Here is a 21,964-nt window from a genome sequence, read left to right as displayed (position 1 = left end):
CAAGTAAGTTTGTGCATCAATTCCCGCACGATGATTTTTTTATTTAAAAAAATATAAAAAAAATTTTGATAGAAAAAAAAATCTCTTATCTCATAAAAATTATTTGTTTTTAATTCACATCATTTTATTAAATATGTCTTACATATCAATATCAATGTGCAAATTAGTATACAAATTCTACTTGTAAGAATATTTTTTCCTGTACAAAACTGTGCATCTGAAGGCTATATATATCATTACTCTATTAATAATGAAAAATGTTTAGAATCATGATGACAAGTCTCGAGAATTTTTTTCTAATATTTTTTTTATTTAGTGATTAAGTAAAGTTTTTTAATGATATTATGAATTTCATTTTTTAAAAAATACCTGAAAAAAGTGAAAAATAAAAAAATTGTTTTACACTCGTCGGACCCAAATTTGAGTTAGGAGTTGGTGGCCGTAGAGCCGATCATGAACTATTATAAAATTCATATAATGCGCCTATTTTTTTACAAAATTAGATTACTAATTCGTTGAAAATATCAACATTTTGGGCTGAAAAAAGATATCCAGAGGAGAATTTAGCTAAAGCGCCGGAGCCAGAGCCGGCGACGCTCCCATGCTTTCTTCCTCCTCGTCTTCCGCTTCCCACATGAAGTGTGCATACGACCCCAACACCGAGCTGCATCAAATATTTATTTATCACACAATCGAATCAAAACATTATATTTATAATTTGTTTATTTATTTTCTCAGATTATCCAAAAAAAAAAAAATACCAGTTATCAGGGGAGGCATGAACGGCCCGATCGAAGTAGGACTTGGCTCTGTCTCCGTCTCTCTGTGTATCCCATATCAGCTTCCCGTACAGCGACAATACTTCTCCGTCTCCGGGACTCGCTATTATTGCTCTCCCATAGTACTCCTCCGCTCTCACCGTATCCTTCTCCACCTTTTCAGTTCCATCGTCCAAACAACCACGAATTTTCAGATTTTGATTTCAATTTTTTATAAATAGCAAGTCTAGTATATACATGTTTCAAGTACCTCGTGCAAAAATTTTCCGTAGTTTCTGAGCAAGAGTGAATCTCCTGGGTTTGACTTTAGCATTTCCAAGTAGTATGCTCCGATCTTGCTCCGGTCCTCGCCGTTCCCGATTCCGTTGCCGCCATCGCCTCCGCCTCGGCTTTTCCCTCCTCTACCGAATCCATCGCCGGGGAAACTCGGCTCCTCAACTGGAATCCCGATTTCGCGCCATATCCCGTCGATGGTTGACAACGATCCGATTCCATCATCTTCGCTTTCTGAGAGATACTCCTCCTCGGGTATTCTCGCCGAAAAAGATCGAGATCCGGACTCGGTTAGGCTTGAGAATCGGACTTCGGGCCGAATAACATTGCTCTCCGAAAACGCCCTACGAATGCCGCTCGCCGTGGCCGGAGCGTCTCTCCGGCGATTGATATCAAGATGCAGAGAAGTCCTCGGGGAGTTAACGGGGCTCCTCTCGCAGGAGAATAGGCTGGGGGCGGAGTCGTGACGGTAGAGAGAGACTTGGGCCGAGCCGGGGAAGACCGGGGGAGACTGGGCGCCGTACGAACCGGTTCTAAGAAGAACAGCTCTCATGGCTGAAGAATTGGGCGTTGGGTTTTTCTCGCTTTTGATTCAGAGTTTAGAGCTCTAACCTCCTATCTAGGCGAAAGGATTTTCAAAGTATATATAGGTATTTTTCACCGTTGGATATGATGACTAAGTTGACCCGGGAGGGAAAGAGATGAGAACACGTGTCAAAGTTCACGTGAGGGTTGGCTTAGAAGCAGGCACTGCCGGTGGGGTCGGCGTCGGTAAACCAGTCACGAGGAGTGCGTGATGTGTTGACGAGACTAGCCACGTTGACTCAAAAGGGGATCCCAAAGTCTTTAAATTGATCCAAAACAATACTAAAACATCAATGATTGAAAGTAAATCAACTGATTAATGATTAATCTGAATTAGTTTGTTAGCTCACGAGCATCGATGCTTTTCCTTTTTCAACGACTAATTTTTTTGGGATTAAATATATATATATATATATAAGAAAATTGAGAACTCATATTGAAAAAAAAAATTATGATTGGGTGATTATGTGATTTCTCAAGATAATAAGAACACAAATGTAAATGAGAGTTGCAATTTAAAGAAGTTTTAACGCCCTCCAATAGAAATAGGTCACGTCAGTAATATACAATTTAAAGAAACAAGGATGATCACATGGAATTATTTAGAAAAAAAAGCCCTACAAGTCTCATTCTTGAAAAATCCCTATTGCCTCACAGCTCATCTTTCTTTTTATCTCACGTTCTCTCTCTAGTAAGAGAGAGAAGGAGAACCTAAAGATAAAAGGAAAAATATAGTTGCAAGCACAATTGTGTATTAATCTGTGCATCAATGTGATGTGATTGGTCAAAAAGCAGATTTTATTGAAAATAGTATTAATTTAAATTTTAAGTATAAATGAATCAGTATTGGTACACAGATTAGTACGCGACTGTGCTTGTATATAGCAAAACTCAAGATAAAAAGAAGATGAGATATTAGTTACGTCACATCTGGTTCTTTATAGTAATTTGTTATGTAATTTTTTATTTTATTTCAAACTTATATATTTAATAGAATATATAGAAAGAATATAAATAGAAGTAAGAGAAAAAAAATTAGAGAAATATTATTTTAATAGAATAGAAAAATGATATAGAATGATATGTAGGAGATTTATGAAATATGAGTAAAATTAATGAGAAAAATATAAAAAATGTGATTTCTAACTAAATTTTAAAGAATATTACATAAAAACAAAAATTAAATGTTCTTAGATCTGATCCTAATTCATTAATTATAAAAAGATATATGTTTTTGTTTTTACTATACAACTTGCATTGGGTGTAAATGCTTATTCATAAATTTTAAAGTGTATGTACATATTAATATTTAGAAATAAAACCCAGGTTCCGAAACCAGGGGCAGACTGAAATGAAATTACGGGGACAGGCATGTGGTTTTGGGGGGTTTCAAAGACCCAACTTGGAGTGAGTAGATGAATACTACTTGTGTTTAGAAAAAAGATGAATACTACTTGTGACTGTGAGTATACGACACAGGAACAGAAAAAGAAAGGTGGTGGGGTAGCATAAGGACCATCTCCCTTTGCCTTTTCTTCCGCCCACAGGCTGCTAGCTTCCCATGCATTTCCCATACCCTGTAATTTGACTTTTCATTGTCTCACTCATCCTTACTTGGGCCCACCTCCCCGTGATGCCCCGTGAGACCCATCTACGGATGCCGCCTGGACTGATATAATGTCTTGCAATTCTTGTTTGAGAACCATTAAAGTGAAGTCAATTTATTTTAAATTAATTATTGTAAGATTTATTTTTTTAATATTTTATAAAAAATTAAATATATCTTATTTTATACATTTTAATATATATTTTAATCTATTTAAATTTAAATATATTTTAATAAAATTTATAAAATATTACTTTTCTCGTATCAACTCAAATCAATCCTCTCAACTTAAAAACTCAGCACTTAAAATATAGGATGTCAAAATAAGCAATAATATTTCTCATCTGATATATTAATGGGCTTAGAGATAACCTTCCATGATATATCTTAATGTCTAAATCGGGTCTGGATTTTGTCTCTATTTGATGATTTTTTTTTTTTTTTTATAATTTCTATATTGTTATGAAATCATAGAAAAGAGAGAGCCATAACGTATTATAAAACTTTTAAAAGGAGAGAGAAAGAGATAGAGTTCAGAAAGGTTATGAAACTTATGAATTTCTTAAAGAATTCAACGATATATATAGGTGTACAAAGGAGACTATGCTAGCTTATTATGCTAGCACTATGCTAGCACTATACATTATGCATATGTTGGCCAACTCACTATGCTAGTACTATGCTAGCACTATGCACTATGCATATGTCGACCAACTCACTATACTAGTACTATGCTAGCACTATGCACTATGCATTTGACGACTAGATAAATGTGGTCATACAATTCAAGATAGTTTATAACACTTCCTATTTGGATAACCATATTTAAAGAATATGCCTCGTTAAAATCTTGCCAAGGAAAAACCCTGTGGGAAAAAACCAATGACGAAGGAAAAAGAGTACAATATTCATGTGTATCGCCGAGTGCTTTAGGATTGTCTCATTAAAACCTTGCAAAGGAAAACTCAGTGGGATAAAACCTTAGCGAATGAAAAAGAGTACAATCAGCACAAGTCTTCAAGACATTACTTCCCCTGAAAAGTGCATGATAACAGGTCTTCAAACCTCTGCATTTCAATGTTCTACATAATCTTCTTAAATGTTGCAGTTGGTAGTGCATGATAACAGGTCTTCAAACCTCCGCATTCCAATGTTCTGCATAATTTTCTTAAATGTTGCAGTTGGTAATGCTTTAGTGAATAAATCTGCCAGATTTTTACTTGACCGTACCTTCTTGATATCAATTTCAACTTTCTTCTCATGAATTGCAATGATCTTCTTGTGTGTATCTGAAAGATAACTCGCATCTGTACATCCAACTAACTGTGGACTTGATCCATGTTGATAAAATAATCACAACTGGATCTTTCTGCTCATCACTACTCTTCTGGAGTTGTACTCTTCTGGAGTTCTTGTAAATAACACAGTTAGTGGAGAATTCATCAACATTAAACCGCTAACCTCATTTTTTAATAAAAACGGTGGCCAGCCTTTTAAGATTAGACAAGCATCGCGGATTTTCAACTCCTCTGTAGGTGTCAGGCGTGCTGTCAGGCACCGTAACTGTCAGGCGCCGCAGAGCTATGAAGCTATATTTCGTCTCTTTTCTCTTGCTTCACGAGAGATGCTGTATCATAATTTTCTATATAAAAGAGATATTCAGCTCATCTTCATTCGCATCTCATCTTCTTCAATTTTCTGTAATCATACTGCATTTTTACTCTACAATCTCTTTCTGCATTCTTATCCTACAATGGCTCGGCGATCTTCTCATGGCCAATATATGAGGTACTCTGCACCTCATTCATCAGCTGTACCTGCTTCTACCACAAGTGCTATTATGCAATATAATGATCTGACTCATAGGTCAGATAATGAAGCTATCAATGAGCTTGTGAGTCTCGGTACCCAATACTCATCATCCGTTGTCGCATTTTCTCAGCGACTGCAATCCAGAACTTGTGGAGTTGACAATCTCCACGAGAATATTGCTATACTTCAGCGACTTCTTATGGAGTCCAACATGAAGATAGAATCAATAAAGTAAGAGAATAGAAATTTAAAATTCTTGTTTAAATCTTCTTTTCGATTGCCCACCCCTTTAGATAAGGATGCCATGCAGATTCTTGAAGAACAAGAGCGTTTAAAGAATGAGGCAAAGTGTCTCAAATTTATGTTATTCTTGCTTCAAGATAATAAAATAATATTTCACAAATATTCATATTTGTGTTTCTATCTTTTGGTAGATGTTCTGTGTGCTCCCTTTTATTTCTTCTTTAATAATGCACACTTCATATCAAACCCATAATATGAATCTGAAATACTAATTGTATTAAAAGATGGTATTTCATGACTAATAACATCATCCATCTTCCCCTTGAAGCCGCAAGGGTTTCAGATTTATATTTCAAATATGTGCAGTTTTTATGAGCTCTTCTGGAGCCTCAATGACATTTAAATCATATATATAAATTGCAATAATAGCTTGTTTTCATTTGCATTTGGATTGCTTTAGATCATATAAGGATCTTTGAAACTTGATAGAATACATATTTCCAGATGTACTCATATTAGAAGCTTCAGACATTTTCTATCCTTCAAGGATTTTCATATATATATCATGATCCAATGATCCATATAAATATGCAGTTAATCATGCATATCCAAACTCTCGGTAACTTTCAAGCTAATAAAAATCTCAATATGATTTCAACCACTTTAAAATCATATCAATATTGTTTCTTCGAGAAACTAATTTGTGATTTCTATATCACATTTTCATATTTAAAGTTTCAGGCTTTTTATATCATGTATATAAATATCCACTGATATTTAACAAAAATCACATTTTTAGGTGTTTAGACTTCAAGTCCATATTTATCACATTTTACTTAGTGATATCAATTCTGCAGGAATTGAGAAACTGACTCGTGATTTATATATCACATTTTTATTTCCATTCCATAAATACCCACTGACATTCAACAAGCATCACCTCTTTAGGTGTTTGGACTATAAGTCCCGATGCATTATATTTTACTAGTGAATCAATTCTGCAGGAATTGTTTCTTTCAAATTTGGTCAATATTTTACGTCGTATTCTTCGACGATTCTTGATTCACTTTCATCATTACTTCTGGTAATGTCAATTGCCATCTCATATGTAAATACATTGTCGACAATAATTTTATTTCTATCCATAATTTCTCCATTATTCATGAAATGTAATGAGATCTCGTTATTTTCAGGTACCTGTCCCTCTTCAAGGGAAGACATTTTCATGAAAAACCTCTTCAGGAGGCACTTTTCAAAAGTTTATATAGGAGAATTTTATACAGAGAATTTGGATGGACTTTATTGCTTGTTTTATGGGTATGGCCTCTTCAGGAGCACCAAATTATTTATGCCTTTCTCTTTTGAGATATTCTATCTTTTGTATCGATAAGTCTCACATGCCTTTATACATGTCTTTAGACTGTTGAATTTCTTAATTGTTCTACAGGGACTTCAATCCTCGCTGGGATTTTAGCAGCTAGAATATGAGACATTTTTATCTTATTGTATCCAAAATTTAATTATCATCTGAACTTCTGGTTCACATATGATAATCAAGATAACGTCGAATAATTTCATTTTATTTGTTTCAAGCAAATTTTTCTTTTCATTTCTGGTGGTAAAACTTTATAGTAAAAGAATCTTCTGGTTCTTTTATGGACGTCCATATGAAAATCATTCGACTTATCGTAATTGATTTTGAATGATCAAGATAACCATGAAAAGATACAAATATTTTGAATCATATCACCTTTTGATGCATCATAATATTTGATTCAATAATTTGTATAATATCATCTCAAAGAGAAAGCTTACAACTTTTCTAATACGAGCTTCTGGCCCAAAAAGATATTCATTATCACGTCCAATCTCTTAGTTTCTTTGAATGAAACGCATCATTTTTTTCACTTCAGGGAATAGAATGATATAAATTCATTATCATTCACTTCAGGGAATGATGTAGATCTAGTAAAACGTGAATAATGATTCTTATCAAAAGCTCATTATTTTGCTCAGTCACTGATACAAATTTAGAATATATTGTGAACATTTACATTTCATATTGCTACTTCAGGAGCATACTCGATATTGCTACTTCAGGAGCACATTCGAGACTTTCATTCAAATATATATTCTTTCCACAATTTAAATTATGCAACTTCAGGTGCATAAATCATAATGAGTTTTTGGTACAAGTATCACTCATATGAGATACTCAATAAAATTATTGATTAAGGGCGATCCTTCAGGGATGCTCCATTTCCATTCTCAGATAAATCATATCATCAATAATTTATAACAAGTATAAAAGAATAAATAAAACTTTCATTACTACAAAACATTGCAGAATATAAAAATATTTTATAATAAGATAAAGAAAATACATTAATTAAAAAGGAACACTTTCATGATCAACTCTACCACTAGAATCCTCAAAGAAATCAGAAATATCAAGACTTGTAATATCTTCTCCATCTATAGAATCTAAAGCATATGATGGTTCAGTAAAATTTGTTTCAAATTTCTTTATTTTTTCTTTTATAGAAGATTCGTATAAGTCAACCAAGTGCTTATCTGTACGACAGATACGAGCCCAATGTCCAGTCATACCACATCTATGGCATCCATTTTCATCTTTCTTTAAAAATTTGTTTTGGGGACCTTTGCCTTTCTCTGAGTTGAACCACTTCTGGTGGTACGTTGTATATCTATTATTGTCCCTTTTAGTGTGGTTACTTCTAGGACCTCCACTTCCATAGTTTTTCCTACCACGTCCACGCCCTCGTTTTTTTTGAAAAGATGCACCATTCGCTTCTGGGAATGATGTAAATCTAGTACCATTCACTTCAGGGAATGATATAGAACCAGTAGGACGTGACTGGTGATTTCTTAACAAAAGCTCATTATTTTGCTCAGCTAATAGAAGACAATATATAAGTTCAGAATATTTTTTGAACTTTCGCTCTCGATACTGCTGCTGCAGGAGCACATTCGAGGCATGAAAAGTAGTATATATCTTCTCTAACAAGTCATCATCAGTGACTTTTTCACCACATAATTTCAATAGCGAGCTAATTTTAAAGAGTGCAGAGTTATACTCACTAACACTCTTGAAGTCTTGCAACCTCAGGTGCATCCAATCATGACGAGCTTTTGGGAGGATTACGGTTTTCTGGTGTTCATATCTCTCCCTTAAATCATTCCACAAAATAAGTGGATCTTTCACCGTTAAATACTCAGTTTTTAATTCTTCATGAAGATGGTGCCGAAGGAAAATCATTGCCTTAGCACGGTCCTGCAGGGACCCTTGATTTCCTTCTTTAATTGTATCTCCCAGATTCATCGCATTCAGATGGATCTCAGCATCAAGGATTCAAGATAAATAATTTTTTCCAGAAATGTCAAGAGCAACGAATTTCGATTTTGTAAGATTTGACATTTTTTACATATATAAATCAGGAATATAAAAATATATTGAAAAACTTACTTGAAGTAGAGGACTACTAGCTTCAAAATCGTCAGAACTTTCGTACTGATAACGTGTTATGAAATCATAGAAAAGAGAGAGTCATAACGTATTATAAAACTTTTAAAAGGAGAGAGAAATAGATAGAGTTCAGAAAGGTTATGAAACTTATGAATTTCTTAAAGAATTCAACGATATATATAGGCGTACAAAGGAGATTATGCTAGCTTACTATGCTAGTACTATGCACTATGCATATGTCGGCCAACTCACTATGCTAATACTATGCTAGTACTATGCTAGCATTATGCACTATGCATATGTCGACCAACTCACTATGCTAGTACTATGCTAGCACTATACACTATGCATTTGACGACTAAATAAATGTGGTCATACAATTCAAGATAGTTTATAACATATATGATTTTTTTTATAAGTAAACTAATTGCATCAAATTAAATGGATAAAACTATTAACAGGTGTGCATCAAATTAACAGGTGTGACGAATTCTATTTCATTAAATAGAAAATTAAATGAAATTTCTTTATGATGAATTTAAATAGGTAAGGTCTATCTTATTTAAACAGTATCATATTCTGAAGAGAGTTGATCATGTTGTAAATGTAATCTCCATGACTAAAAAAGACAAGAAAGGACTGACTTTGAATTAATTTAGTGTAATAATTTCATTCGACAATCTCATCTTCTTTCACCAACTAGCTCTCTTAATCCATCTTTTAGTAATGTCAATCTCAAAACGTGCCTATTTTAATTTCTTCTATTACCTACCATCATTATTTTCCTTAAAGAGGAAGTGAAAGGAAAATTTCTCTCGTTAAGTGAGTACAATGCTTTTGGGAAATGCTATTTATAAACCTTGACAAAATCTTGCCATTAAAGGCTACATACCCAGACAATGTGTAGGCGAACTGGTTCAACAATATTGACATAAGATCTCAAGACTGAACAGACTAAGGAATAGACAAAAAGGCCAATCTCTTAACATTAAGATCAAGTCTATTGATTCTTCTTTAGTTCCGAAGCAGAAGATGTAGGTCTTCGATCTTCATTGGAAGCTCTGATTATGAAAAGAAGTGTTTCTACAAGCATGCCACCAACCAAACCAAGGATGCCTCCAGCAGCATTCTGCAAAACAAAAAAAAGAAGGATTCGTATTGTTGATTTTAGTACTGTGAAATCAAACAGAAGATAATTCTTTAAGTAATAATTAATTATAAAAAATGAAGAAGGAATAATAACTAAAAGTGCCGGGAGATATAGAAAAGGGATAGTTTTTCAGAAGTTACCATGACAGGACTCTGGTTAAATAGCGCTCTGAATGCAGCATATCCAACCAAATAGCCGGTAAACATTGTAAGCACAACATGTAAACCTGTAGAAGATCATTACGACTCAAAATCTCCAGAGCGCCCAAATGAATATGTAAATCATACAATACAAAAGATCTATAATCATAAATAAAGAAAAATGCAAACCATAATGAAAGTGAATAAAAGGGAAATTGGAAACAGAAAGTGCAAAATCAGATGGCGTCATTCAACTGTAAGAAACAAAAACTGACCAAACTATGGGATTTTAGGTTGGTTGGTCACTTTTTTTTTACAAGTAAGTTGGTTAGTCACTTTGGAAAGCATCGAGTCAAAATCAAAGAATAAATTTTTTTGATACGTCAAAATCAAAAAGCATAAATAACCAGACAAAATTCTCCAGCTTTCTGAAGTTTTGGAAAAAAAAAAAAAAAAGAATACTTGGGGATCCTTCAAAGGAAAATTTCAAGTATTCACAAATGTTAATGATCAGTACCACAATGCTAAATGCTAACAACTTTCTCGTATTTTTCCACGAATCTCTTCAAGTATTTTTCTTGAAAAGGCGCAACTCAGGTACACAGGAAGTATAAAAAACAAACGCCTAGTCAAGAGAATAGAGATAACAGAAAATCAAGTAGCTCTTCAAGTATTTTTCACATTATTGACCTTCAATTTTGCTCCATTTATCCAGGATAGACCATAAAACTTCCCAACTTATGAATGCTATGCAAGTGATTATCCAATCTCAATTCATCACAATTATGGCAAGTAGAAACCCAAAACAATTAAACAGTCTTGGCAATAAACAAGCCTGGAAAGGCATGCACTAGCCCAATCAGATCTAAATTTAAAGACCATTTCCAAAACAAAGCTACCACTGAGGTTACCAAGCCAACCCAAAATGGGTTGGAAGTCAGCTCAGAATTTCAGATTGGGTGATATCTGTTCACACATGAATATTCTCAGAGAACAGCAGCTCACAGCTTCAATTGTGGCTATAGAAACAAATAGTGGTGATACTGTTGCTCAAGATATTTCTGTTCATGCATCGGAGAAGAAAATGGTGGTTCTTGACCAAGTTCTAAGAGAGAAAGCTAAGAAGAGAGAGGGTGTTTTGGAGTGCCAATTAGGAAAGTTCTGATGCTGATTTTCACTTGGAACTGACACGGCGACGCGCAGTTGGGTTTTGTCTATGGTTCTAAGGTTCGGTGCTCCAAACATTTGACCTGACTAATGTTAATTAAAATCTCAAATTGCCTTCCCTCTTTTCAACTGTGGCATCCTGACTGCACTTCCTTCTGGCCTCCTACTCCAGTAACCCCAAAGTTCACCTCCTCAAAAAACCATAGTTCCATTATTTCCAGTCACTCACCAAAACACCCTCAATCTCATCACTTCTCACTCCAACAAAGTGAAGCAAGTGGTGTCAATCTGGGTGAACATGATGTTGCAGCAAAGATTCATGGAAGGATCTAGGACCACGTGGTTTGGCTGGGAGAGAATGAAATCCAACGAGATTGACTTCGGATCTATGTTGTATGCAAAGCAAGGTAGGCAATGATCAAGATAGGTGACCGCTCTTGTCATGGATGTTCAAGATCAGGATTATACAACCAGTCAGATTGCAGTGAAAAGCTCTGATTGAAGGCGGAAGGCTGGCCAAGGCTCTGTTGCTGAATTGAATGAATCAATGACGCAAATTGGTCTTGTCACTGGACCCACTAGCATTTTTGAGCGATGGTGTTTTACTGATGTCTGAGGAGGGACATAACTTTTGAAGCCATTTGTGAGAATATGATTGGGATTTGGAACCTTCATTTCACTTGTCGAGTTGAATTATTCAGCCCACATGAGAAATAGACGAGTCGTTGAAATTAAATAAAATCAAGGGATTCTTTTTAATCGAATCTAGCAAAACTGAAAGGCACAAACAGGCCAAAATAGGTTCAACCTGTCCTGGTCGTATTTTTTTTACCAATAAGTTAACCTATCCTATTTCCATTCCAAGTCCCTTCAAATGGATTGCCTTAGATACTAAAATAAAATTAAAAATAAAGACTTGAAGCAATTGCAGAACAACATATGGCCGAATTCCATCCTTAAACAGTTGAGGAAGCAAAAGGGTACGCCAATTCAAAGGATATTAAGATCACCTCCATTGATCTACCTATCTAGTATATTACACATAAAACTGGATGAGATATCACACTACATTATCAAAATTTCATTAAATAAAGACAACGATACTTCCAGAAAATGTGCAATTTATTTTATCAATGTCCATAAGATCATAGAGACCGAGTGAAAAGAATATTTCCCAATTGCCACTTCAAGCTTTTATATGTTCATGATTTATTGAAACTCAATTACTTACAAAAAAGAAAAAGAAAAAGAAGGGGAAAAAAATTTACCGAAGCCCAATTGATCCTTGTAAGAAGAGAAAGGCTCAGGATCCTTCTTCGGCGTAATATCCTTAACGAGCTCTTGATACGCGTTCCTCTCTGCTAATTCCGCAAGCCTACTCAGCCTCGCTTTCAATTCTTCACTCTGATATTTAAAAAAGAAGAAGAAGAAAGAACCGAAACCGATAAGCAAGTATTTTGATTAAACTAAAAAATCACACTAGAATGGAATTAACTACAGTTTTTCAAATTTGACAGGCTAAAATATAAAAATAATTGTATTTTCATTTCCTCATGTTTGTCAGCTATAAGACATACTCTGAAAATAAGGAAACAATACAAGTTCATTCGATAACATTTGTTTCTAAGTTTTCTCAGCAAGACAGCAACCAAGCAAAAACTCACGCTCCATTTCGATTGCGGAGAAAATGTAAGAGAACCTATAACCATAATCAAATTCTTTTCTCATGTGATACCATTTAATGCCAAAACGCAGAGTAGAATTCCGTAGCAACCAAACAACATTAATCGAGAATCGGATTACCTTCTCTCTAGGTTTGGGGCTGGTGAAGACGAACTCGGACCCGGACAAGAGTTGGATCAGAGCGGGTCGGGTGTAGGGCTGGGACGCGAACCAGAGAGCTCGAAGCGACTTGTACGGAACATTGCATTGAGAAGTTAGATCAAAGGCAATCTGTTGGAGCTCCGGAGAAAGGTGCGGATCTTTGGAGGCCCCGGAGAGGAATGATCGTATGGTTTCGGTAGCGGATATCACGAGCCCCTGTGGGTTTTGCGGCTCGGTCTTCATAATTCGGGCCGTCGTTGCAGTTTGAGAGGAAGTGGGTGTCTGAGACCGTATTGGGTATACGAAGCGTCGGAAAGTAATTATGACGTCTTATGTCTCCAATTATGCCCGGTTTGGCGGTTCCTCTTTGATCTCAAATTCAATAAATATGTTTTATCAAGTTTTAAAAAATTAAAGTTAAACAAAAAAATTAGAATCTGTGAAAAATTGGTTAACGTTATGTTTTGTAAGTCTTTGAGCCAAGTTTTAACGACTCAAATCTTCGACGTTGGGCCTATAAAATACAAAAAAGATGAGACTTGAGGAGAGTGGCATGGGGTCGAGAAGCCTCCAATTCCTAAGTTAGCAAAGACTTTTTGGATGTTTGTAAATAAATTCAGAAAGAAAAATAGAGAGAGCCAGAGAAACTTCTTCGTATTCGGGAGTGGTTATTTATACTAGTGCCTGAGGGGGATAGATCATCTTTGCTCCCATAGGACCCTTGTCCTCATCATTGTTCTTTGTTATCAATCTTATTAATGCTCCGTGCCTTTGTGGCGGCACCATTAATGCGGCGCATGGCTTGGGTTGGGCTACCATTAATGCTGCATGGTTCTCCGTCTGATCTTATCCTATTGACTATTCCTGTGACCCGTTGATGAAACTATGTTAGAGAATTAAAGATTCCTCCTTACTTCTCTCTTGTCCATGCGAACAGGTACTGAACCTATATGCTACCCTCTCATGTCTTCTTGAAGGACCTTTGGATTAGGGTCTAGAAATTAGAGAGGATTCCGTAAAAGCTAGGCATGACTTTGAACGAACCAAAGAGCTCAACTACCTACACATTGCAATGGCATTTAAACTGGAATTTTAATTGTTGATATGCTAATATTTAGAAGAGTGCAAGACAAATGGAAAAAGGGTCTACTATGCATCCCAAGATAAATATAAAGATCCAAAGGAAAATGGAGATAGTGATAGGCGATATCTGCTTGAAGGTCAGGCGTCGCTCGAGAAGTTGTCTGGTCGGCGCATCCCTTCCTTGGATATTACCCTTGGGGTGGGCTGAAGGGACCCCTTTCTGTCGGGCCATGAGCCCTACTTCTTGCCCCCTGGTTGGCTCATGGCAAGGCCTGATGGTAGAAGGGGAAAAACTCCTTACACCGACAATCCAAAATCATAAAAACTAATATCATTCGGTTCAGTTCTGGTTTGATATTGTTTAACTTAAATAAGTTACATGGAGTCATTTTATAACTAAGTTTTAGAAAAATGATAATAATAAACAACATTGTTTGATTTAATAACATGAATCGACATTGTTTTAGATTAGTGCTAAAGTCATAATAGGCCAAGTCTCTCCTCTCCCTTTCTTCATTTCCTCTACCAGTGTCACACCATCTCTCTCTCTCTCTCTCTCTCTCTCTCTCTCTCTCTCTCTCTCTCTACGCTGGCCTATTTATCTCTCATGTTGCAATTGCACGTCGGTCTCTCTCTACCAGCCTCTATTCTGTCTGGTTGTCCCATCTCTCTCTCATCTCCTGGACTTGTAATTTATGCCACCCATCTCTCTCTCATCTCTCACTCTATTCGCTACTACTTTGTAATAGGATTATAATTCCACATGATTATATTAAATTAAGTTACAAATTAATGTCATTTCATTAATTTTTTTAAAGTTGGGTAGAATAACCTTATATAATCATTTTATCAGAATTCCTGATCATTGGACAAGGAATGTCTGCCATTCTTTAAAGGGTGGTGAGCCGATCCACCTCGAAGGGCCTAACCGTACTCTCGAAGAGGATGATCAGGTTGGCATCCTAACCCTAAGATATGGCTGTGCCATCTCCAACTCAAGAACATCTAACATGGTAGTGATAGGCATGCATGTCAATAATTTGTAGATAGATAAATAAGAGAAAAATTTCACACAATTATGTCCGTTTTTTACTAAATAATAGAGTCCTGTTAAAACCTATCATGAATACCTCACATCTAAACTATTGTATGATGCAGTTTAGAGGAAAAACAATTTCTTCTTCCCCCTTCCCATTCTTTGCATCCCACCCCCCCTCTCTCGCTCTGTGTGAAACATTTCTTCTCTCGAGTCTCCTACTTCACCCCCACCTCTCTCTCTTTCTCTCATTCAAACCCCTGTATCTCCTTTGCACGAAACCTAATGGAAGCAGAAAGAGAAAAAAGTTAATGGAAGATAGAAGCACAAGCAAGAGATTGAAAAAGAAGTTTAGAGAGAAAGATCGCAGATGAAGATAGACTGCAAATAGAGTGGGAAAGAAGATGTGCAAAGAAAAAATTACAATTGTAGTCACATCTCCATCTCCCTTTACTTTACTATTCATTTATATCAGAGTTCCACCATTTTCATATCTTCGAATTGCCTCATAAAGATTTCAATCAATCTGTACATTTTCACCTTTTTATTTTTTATTTATTAGTATTTATTTATTTTTTAAACTTTGGTTTGGAGTTTCTTCAATAGTGCCAAAGTGGGTTGAATGAATTTTCTGGTTAAAACCCAAGGTTGCGGCAAGGAATTTTCTAGTTGCAGTGACAACATTTGTCACAAAGGGATTTTTTTAGGTGAGTTTTCAGGATTTCATATCTTTTACTATTGTGTGATGCGGTTCAAAATATTTCTACATGCTTAACTGACGTGTCATTTCTTTATTAGCTTTCGATAAACTCACTATGTTGGACCCACCGTTTCAAAGAGGAAATGAATAAATAACTATGCAAATCTCAATTAATGGCAGCCGATAAAAAAAATATTTATAAAAGACATTAGATCGAAGTTTAGATCGTTCAAATAAATCGTATGGATTTAAAACTCTAAACCTAAATCACCCAACTCGATGGATTATATACTTTTGATTATTAAAATACCGCCAACAGTAATGAAACCGACCACAACTATTTTGTGACTTGTGAGCGCCGATGATGGATAGCTGAAACGTAGGACGAATAATAGATCATCCTTAAATATTACTTGGTCAACACAATCTATTTTTTTGACACACAACATGACACAATTTGGTGAAAACAATCTTTTAAATTTGTAACTTTTGAAATTAGGGAACGTTGAAAACACGAATATAGGAAATTAAGGATCTATTAAAAAAAAAAGTGAAATATTTTAGTTATAAAGAAATTAAAAAATATAAACTGATCACAAACTGACGTAATTGCCCCGTTTGAAGGTTGAGCTAAGTTGAGAAGAATTGAGTTTAATAATAGTGAGTTAAGATGGTAGAGTAATTTTTATACTGTCCATTTAAGATGAATTTAGATGTATTTGGATGTTAAGATGAATTTATTAATATTTATAAGAAGTTGAAAAAAGTTGTAAATCTCATGTGTAAAAATGTGTTGAGTTGAAAATTTTTTTGGTCTCACGTATAAAGAGATTTTGAGTTGAGATAAATTTAGTAATTTGAGAGTTGTGTGTTTGGTGTTAAACTCAGTTTAAAATTAGATTAAACTGAATTGATCTCAATTAAGTCTCAGTTTCAAACTAGGCCTTAATGTAGTTTGTTAGATTATAAAATTATTTTTATAATAAATTAAATCTAATATTTCATATAAAATTATGTTAATTTATAAATTTATTTTTATGAAATTTTTTTGAAAATACAATTCTTCTCATTAAAAAAAAAAAATAGCACCGGAGATATTCTTATTTTATAGACTCAATATAGAACAGCATGGTTATTATTATCCCCAAAAAAAAAAAAAAAAAGACTTGAAAGAAAAATAATTTCTAATGGGATCTCAAAATGAGTGGTTCGATGGAGTTGCACGACAATATAAATTACAGCTAGCCTGGGCCAATATCACGGGACTGGCGCCTGGTGGACCGGTGGTACGAGGAAATGAACATGCATACGTTCATGCATCTGCCCCGTATGTCTAGACAACTGCGCGACAATTTCGGATGAATATATTTGTGGCCATCAAAATATTATAAGCATGTATATTGTACGTCAATATAACGTAAGAGAAAGAAAATGTCATTAATCGTCTTTTTAAATTTTGTTTCTTTTATCACATGACTTGTCCTAATTCTCTTCCATCTCTCACGAGGAAAATACGAGGATCGTCATCATATCCCTAAACGTTGACTGAAAAAAATGAGAACTTTTATATTTTAACTCTCAGGAATTGACCATTGGCCAATAGAAATCTTGGAATATTACGATAAGTATAGAAAATGATCGATCACTGTCTGATTAGGGTACGTTTGAGTGACGGGATGAGACTTTTTAAAATTAATTTTTCATAATTTTATTCTTAAATATCACTTAAACATATTAAATATATATAAAATAAATTTAAAATTTCTTTAATCTCATAATAACTTTTACACAATAACAAAATAAAAAAATCAATACAAAATTTAAAATAAAAATAATATTAAAAACCTATATTCAAACAATTTTTTTAATTTTTTAATATTTTAATTCGATTTTTTCTATCTTCTTTTTCAAAATTTAATAAAATTATATCTTCATTTAAATTATTTTATTATTATTTACTGAGTATTTTATTATTATTAATATAATTCTAAAATACCCAAAGTGTCCCAAAGTGCATTCAGGTTATCAAGAACTAGGTGCGAACATAGAATTTGAATGATCACGTATATTTATTTAATTGTACGTGTAGGCGTCGCAGTAACACGAGTTTTAGTTCATCAACGTCCTTGTACAGAAAAATCTGACGTTCTTCTAGCGGTAATTATATGAGTAGGTGTGCCAATGTGTGGCTGCGTAGCTGGTCATCTGGAAACACACGTTCCCACCAAACAACATTTCATCGCTCGTGCACCTAATTACTAGATTGATCTCTCTCTCTCTCTCTCTCTCTCTCTCTCTCAAACAGCACTTTTCTTCTTCTTCTAATAATTACATGAATAATATCACATGATACGCTTGCCATTTGCCAAACCATCTACTCACCACGCTCTTTGAATGCCAGCCACTCTTTCCCTCCCCCCCCCCCCCCAAACAAACATCTCTGCCGGTCTCTGACCGTCCACGAGCCCAACGACAATTATGTGCTCAGTTTTCTTGTGAGTACTTTGCACTTATAAAAGCCCCAGACGTTTTGTTCTCTCTCTATCTCTGTCTGATCTCAAGCCAAAAATGGCGCCAGCTTCTTTCCAGCAGACGTCAAACAGTACAGTTTGCGTTATGAACGCCTCAGGGCGCCTGGGCTCTACCCTGGTCCAGCGCCTTCTCCGGAGAGGCTATACTATCCACGCTACGGTTCAACACCATGGTTAATTTGCTATCTCAAACCCCATATCTTTTGCTATTAATTCTTCTGATATATATTTAATTCTTTTCTCTTATACTGGCCTGGGTTTGCGTTTGATTCTTCATCAGATGAATCGCAGTTGAATAGGCTTTGTTGTGATAACACGAAGCTGAAGATTTTCCGTTCGGATCCTTTCGACTATCAGAGCATAATCGATGCTTTGAAAGGCTGCTCTGGCTTGTTCTACGCGTTTGAGCCGCCACAAGACCAACCTGCGTATGATGTAATTATTTATTAAGCTCTCAATTATTTTCTTCTTCAATTTGCTAGCTCCCTTCGTTATTCGATCGATAACTTTACCATGAAACAAAATCTTAAAAAAAAAAAAAAGAAGGCAGAGATCCTATCTAGTACGTAGTTCTTGTTTGTTTTTTGTTTTCAAGACATTCGAATAATCTGAGATTCCGAGTGACCCTTTGCCCACGTGAAGTAATTAATTAACATTGCAGCAGCATATACAATTGCCTGAGTTATGCTCTAATTTCTCTGTGATCTCATGAACATAGAAGTTATCTATTTGCAACAATATTGGTCACATCTAGCTAGTACATTTACATTTTATCCCGCCGGCCCATGTAGTAGCATAACATGTACGTAAAACCCAAGACCGGCCAGCACCTGGCAACCTGACTCATATCAGCAAGCCCACCAAATTCTTTTTCAAAGGCAAGTTGGCATTTTTATAAAAGTGATAAGGAATAATTGATATAATTTTATATGATTTATTAAATTTATTTTATAATAAAAATAATTTTATAATTAAATATACATTATCAAATTATTGTGATTAATTTATTCTTGCTTGCATTTTTATTAAAAAAACATTATGTAATTGAAAGTTATTCTACCTTCATGCAAGCCAGTTTAGATAGTGGATTGAGTTGAAATGAATTGATATAAAAGTTTAAAATATTATTTTTTAATATTATTATTATTTTAGAATTTGATAAAGTTAAATTAGAATTTGAAAATTTTAAATTATTTATTATATTTTGTATTGGAAGTTGAAAAAATTATAATGATGAGTTGAGTTGAATTGAGCTGAATTGAGTTAGGCTTGATAACCAAATGCTGCCCGTCTCAAAAGTGTGAAAACTTGAGAAAAAAAAAAGATAGGAAAAAAATTCTTGCATCTAAAATCCATTATTTTTTGGGGGTGCAGGAACATATGGTGGAAGTGGAGGTAAGGGCAGCACACAATGTGCTGGAAGCTTGTGCACAGACGGAATCGATTGAGAAAGTGATTTTCACGTCCTCCGCGACGGCAGTCGTTTGGAGAGACGATCGTAAATCCATGGCATCTGATCTAGACGAGAGACATTGGAGTGACGTCAATTTGTGTCGTAAATTCAAGGTATGTCAAATTCGATTTATTTAGATTTTTTTTTTTCTCATCTTTTAACAAATTTCAAATAGATGGATTTATTTTCTCCAAAAAAAAAAAAAAAAAAAACCTTCCAGACAATTAGTAGATATAAATTGCTTATCAAATTATAATTAATTATTGATTATTAAAATTTAAAAACAAAAAAAAAACCATGAACAGTTGTGGCACGGACTGTCAAAAACGGTGGCGGAGAAGACAGCATGGGCCTTGGCAATGGACAGAGGAGTGAATATGGTATCCCTCAATGCTGGGTTGCTGATGGGCGGTCCTGATTTGTCCATCACTCACCCGTATTTGAAAGGTGCGGCTGAGATGTATGAAGACGGGGTGTTCGTGACCGTTGATCTTGATTTTTTGGTGGATGCCCACATTTGTGTCTTTGAAAACATCTCGTCCCACGGTCGGTATTTATGCTTCAACCATGTCATTAACCGGCATGAAGATGGCCTTAAGCTCGTGCAGATGTTAGCATATCCTACTACTCCTCCTGCGCTACCTCAAGGGTATGTCACGTAATTTCCGTGGATTCATGTTAGATATAAGTTTAAAATGGGTAAGATTCATACAATTAATTTAAAAAAGTGAAATCGGTAAAAGAAAAATAATTTTTTTTTTTCAAATAAACCCTATATTTTTTCCAAATAAATTGCAGCCTTACACATTCTAAGGACGATCAAATTACCATGTTGTCCTCTAACATGACAACATGGTTTGTTGTTTTTTAACAGCCATGAACAAGTTATGAGGATCATCCAACAGAGAATAAGCAACAAGAAGTTGAACCAGCTGATGGTGGATTTTGAGTGTAGATCCCAGCTGGTGGACTGATGCATGCAGTAGTTCTACCTTAAGATTATGGGGATCATCAAATCATAAGCTTCATTGGATATTCCTCTTCTCGACCAAATTGAAGCAAGCATTTTCATACATTTGGGTTGAATATTAATTAATTGTTGGTTGTTTAGGTTCTTCATTTTGAATTTGTCGGTCGTCCCCAATTACATTTACAAAATTCCCGTAGAATATTAATGTCATGTCAATTTTGTAACTATATATTAGGGACAATAAATATCAAGATAAATGGTACCTTTATTTTATTGGTTCGAAGTCATATATAATATCAGGATAAATGTTACACATATGTGATTCCAACTTTGAACAAAGTAGCTTGGTATATATATATATATATATATGATGATCTAAAAGTCCATTCTATGTGCTAGATCCATGGCTTGGTAAGCGCACGCCATTTAATCGAACCAATCACTTTTTATAAAGAATAATTTTTTTCATCAGTCACTATTTACCATCCACACTCCTATGGCTTGGCAAGCGCACACTATTTAATTGAACCAATCACTTTCTATAAAGAATAATTATTCTCATCAGTTACTATTTACCATCCACACCCCTTGGCAAACGCATACCATTTAATTGAACCAATCACATTCTATAAATAATAATTCTTCTCATCAGTCACTATTCACCATCCACACTCCCATGGCTTGGCAAGCGCACACCATTTAATTAAACCAATCACTTTCTATAAAAAATAATTCTTCTCATCAGTCACTATTCACCATCTACACCCTACACCTTATGAAAAACATCCATATACTATTTGAAAAATACTCCCACATCCTATGAAAAACTATAAGTGTGGAGTGTGTGATATGAATAGTAGATGATTTGTAGCATTGTTCTTGTATAAATCGAATAAGTTGAGCCACTTGTTTTTTGTTTTTGGTTTATGAAACTTATAGTTAGGCTTGGCAAACATGACACGTTCTCATATATTCTCAATTTTTTTTTTAAATTTTATTTAAACATAAAATACTTTTCAATTTTAATTATTCAACTTTTTTATTAATCATTATATAATTATTATCTAAGTACAAAACTCAATACAATTTCTCTAAACTTTTAAACAAATCAAAAAAAGAGATACA

General features: G+C 34.7%; 3 protein-coding genes across 3 annotated transcripts; 1 reads left to right on the top strand and 2 right to left on the bottom strand.

Moving 5' to 3' along the window:
• Positions 1-419: 419 nt before the first annotated feature.
• On the bottom strand, positions 420-1,674 carry LOC122288922. Its single transcript, XM_043095748.1, has 3 exons — positions 1,030-1,674; positions 762-934; positions 420-664 (listed from the first exon to the last, which is right to left on the bottom strand). Exons 1-3 carry the CDS (start codon positions 1,603-1,605, stop codon positions 568-570), a joined length of 846 nt encoding a protein of 281 aa, XP_042951682.1. The 5' UTR covers positions 1,606-1,674; the 3' UTR covers positions 420-567.
• Positions 1,675-9,608: 7,934 nt separating this feature from the next.
• Positions 9,609-13,422, bottom strand: LOC122288943. Its single transcript, XM_043095781.1, has 4 exons — positions 13,046-13,422; positions 12,511-12,646; positions 10,076-10,161; positions 9,609-9,914 (listed from the first exon to the last, which is right to left on the bottom strand). Exons 1-4 carry the CDS (start codon positions 13,307-13,309, stop codon positions 9,786-9,788), a joined length of 615 nt encoding a protein of 204 aa, XP_042951715.1. The 5' UTR covers positions 13,310-13,422; the 3' UTR covers positions 9,609-9,785.
• Positions 13,423-18,255: 4,833 nt separating this feature from the next.
• Positions 18,256-21,154, top strand: LOC122288859 (cinnamoyl-CoA reductase-like SNL6). The gene is made up of 5 exons (XM_043095667.1): positions 18,256-18,589; positions 18,697-18,851; positions 19,791-19,982; positions 20,175-20,518; positions 20,744-21,154. The coding sequence occupies exons 1-5, from the start codon at positions 18,454-18,456 to the stop codon at positions 20,841-20,843; spliced, it is 927 nt and encodes a 308-aa protein (XP_042951601.1). The 5' UTR covers positions 18,256-18,453; the 3' UTR covers positions 20,844-21,154.
• Positions 21,155-21,964: the final 810 nt, after the last annotated feature.

Source organism: Carya illinoinensis, chromosome 12 (assembly GCF_018687715.1).
Source record: "Carya illinoinensis cultivar Pawnee chromosome 12, C.illinoinensisPawnee_v1, whole genome shotgun sequence".
Lineage (NCBI taxonomy): Eukaryota > Viridiplantae > Streptophyta > Magnoliopsida > Fagales > Juglandaceae > Carya > Carya illinoinensis.
This window is presented reverse-complemented; position numbering and strand designations above follow the sequence as displayed.

Excerpts from the sequence above, each read along its gene's own strand:
- LOC122288922 (XM_043095748.1), bottom strand. The coding sequence starts at position 1,605 with ATGAGAGCTGTTCTTCTTAGAACCGGTTCGTACGGCGCCCAGTCTCCC. Across the intron at positions 935-1,029 it reads ACGGAAAATTTTTGCACGAG|GTGGAGAAGGATACGGTGAG; the intron begins GTACTTGAAACA and ends GGAACTGAAAAG. Across the intron at positions 665-761 it reads CATGCCTCCCCTGATAACTG|CTCGGTGTTGGGGTCGTATG; the intron begins GTATTTTTTTTT and ends TATTTGATGCAG.
- LOC122288943 (XM_043095781.1), bottom strand. The coding sequence starts at position 13,309 with ATGAAGACCGAGCCGCAAAACCCACAGGGGCTCGTGATATCCGCTACC. Across the intron at positions 12,647-13,045 it reads GCCCCAAACCTAGAGAGAAG|AGTGAAGAATTGAAAGCGAG; the intron begins GTAATCCGATTC and ends TTTAAATATCAG. Across the intron at positions 10,162-12,510 it reads CAAGGATCAATTGGGCTTCG|GTTTACATGTTGTGCTTACA; the intron begins GTAAATTTTTTT and ends GATCTTCTACAG.
- LOC122288859 (XM_043095667.1), top strand. The coding sequence starts at position 18,454 with ATGGCGCCAGCTTCTTTCCAGCAGACGTCAAACAGTACAGTTTGCGTT. Across the intron at positions 18,590-18,696 it reads CGCTACGGTTCAACACCATG|ATGAATCGCAGTTGAATAGG; the intron begins GTTAATTTGCTA and ends ATTCTTCATCAG. Across the intron at positions 19,983-20,174 it reads ATTTGTGTCGTAAATTCAAG|TTGTGGCACGGACTGTCAAA; the intron begins GTATGTCAAATT and ends AACCATGAACAG.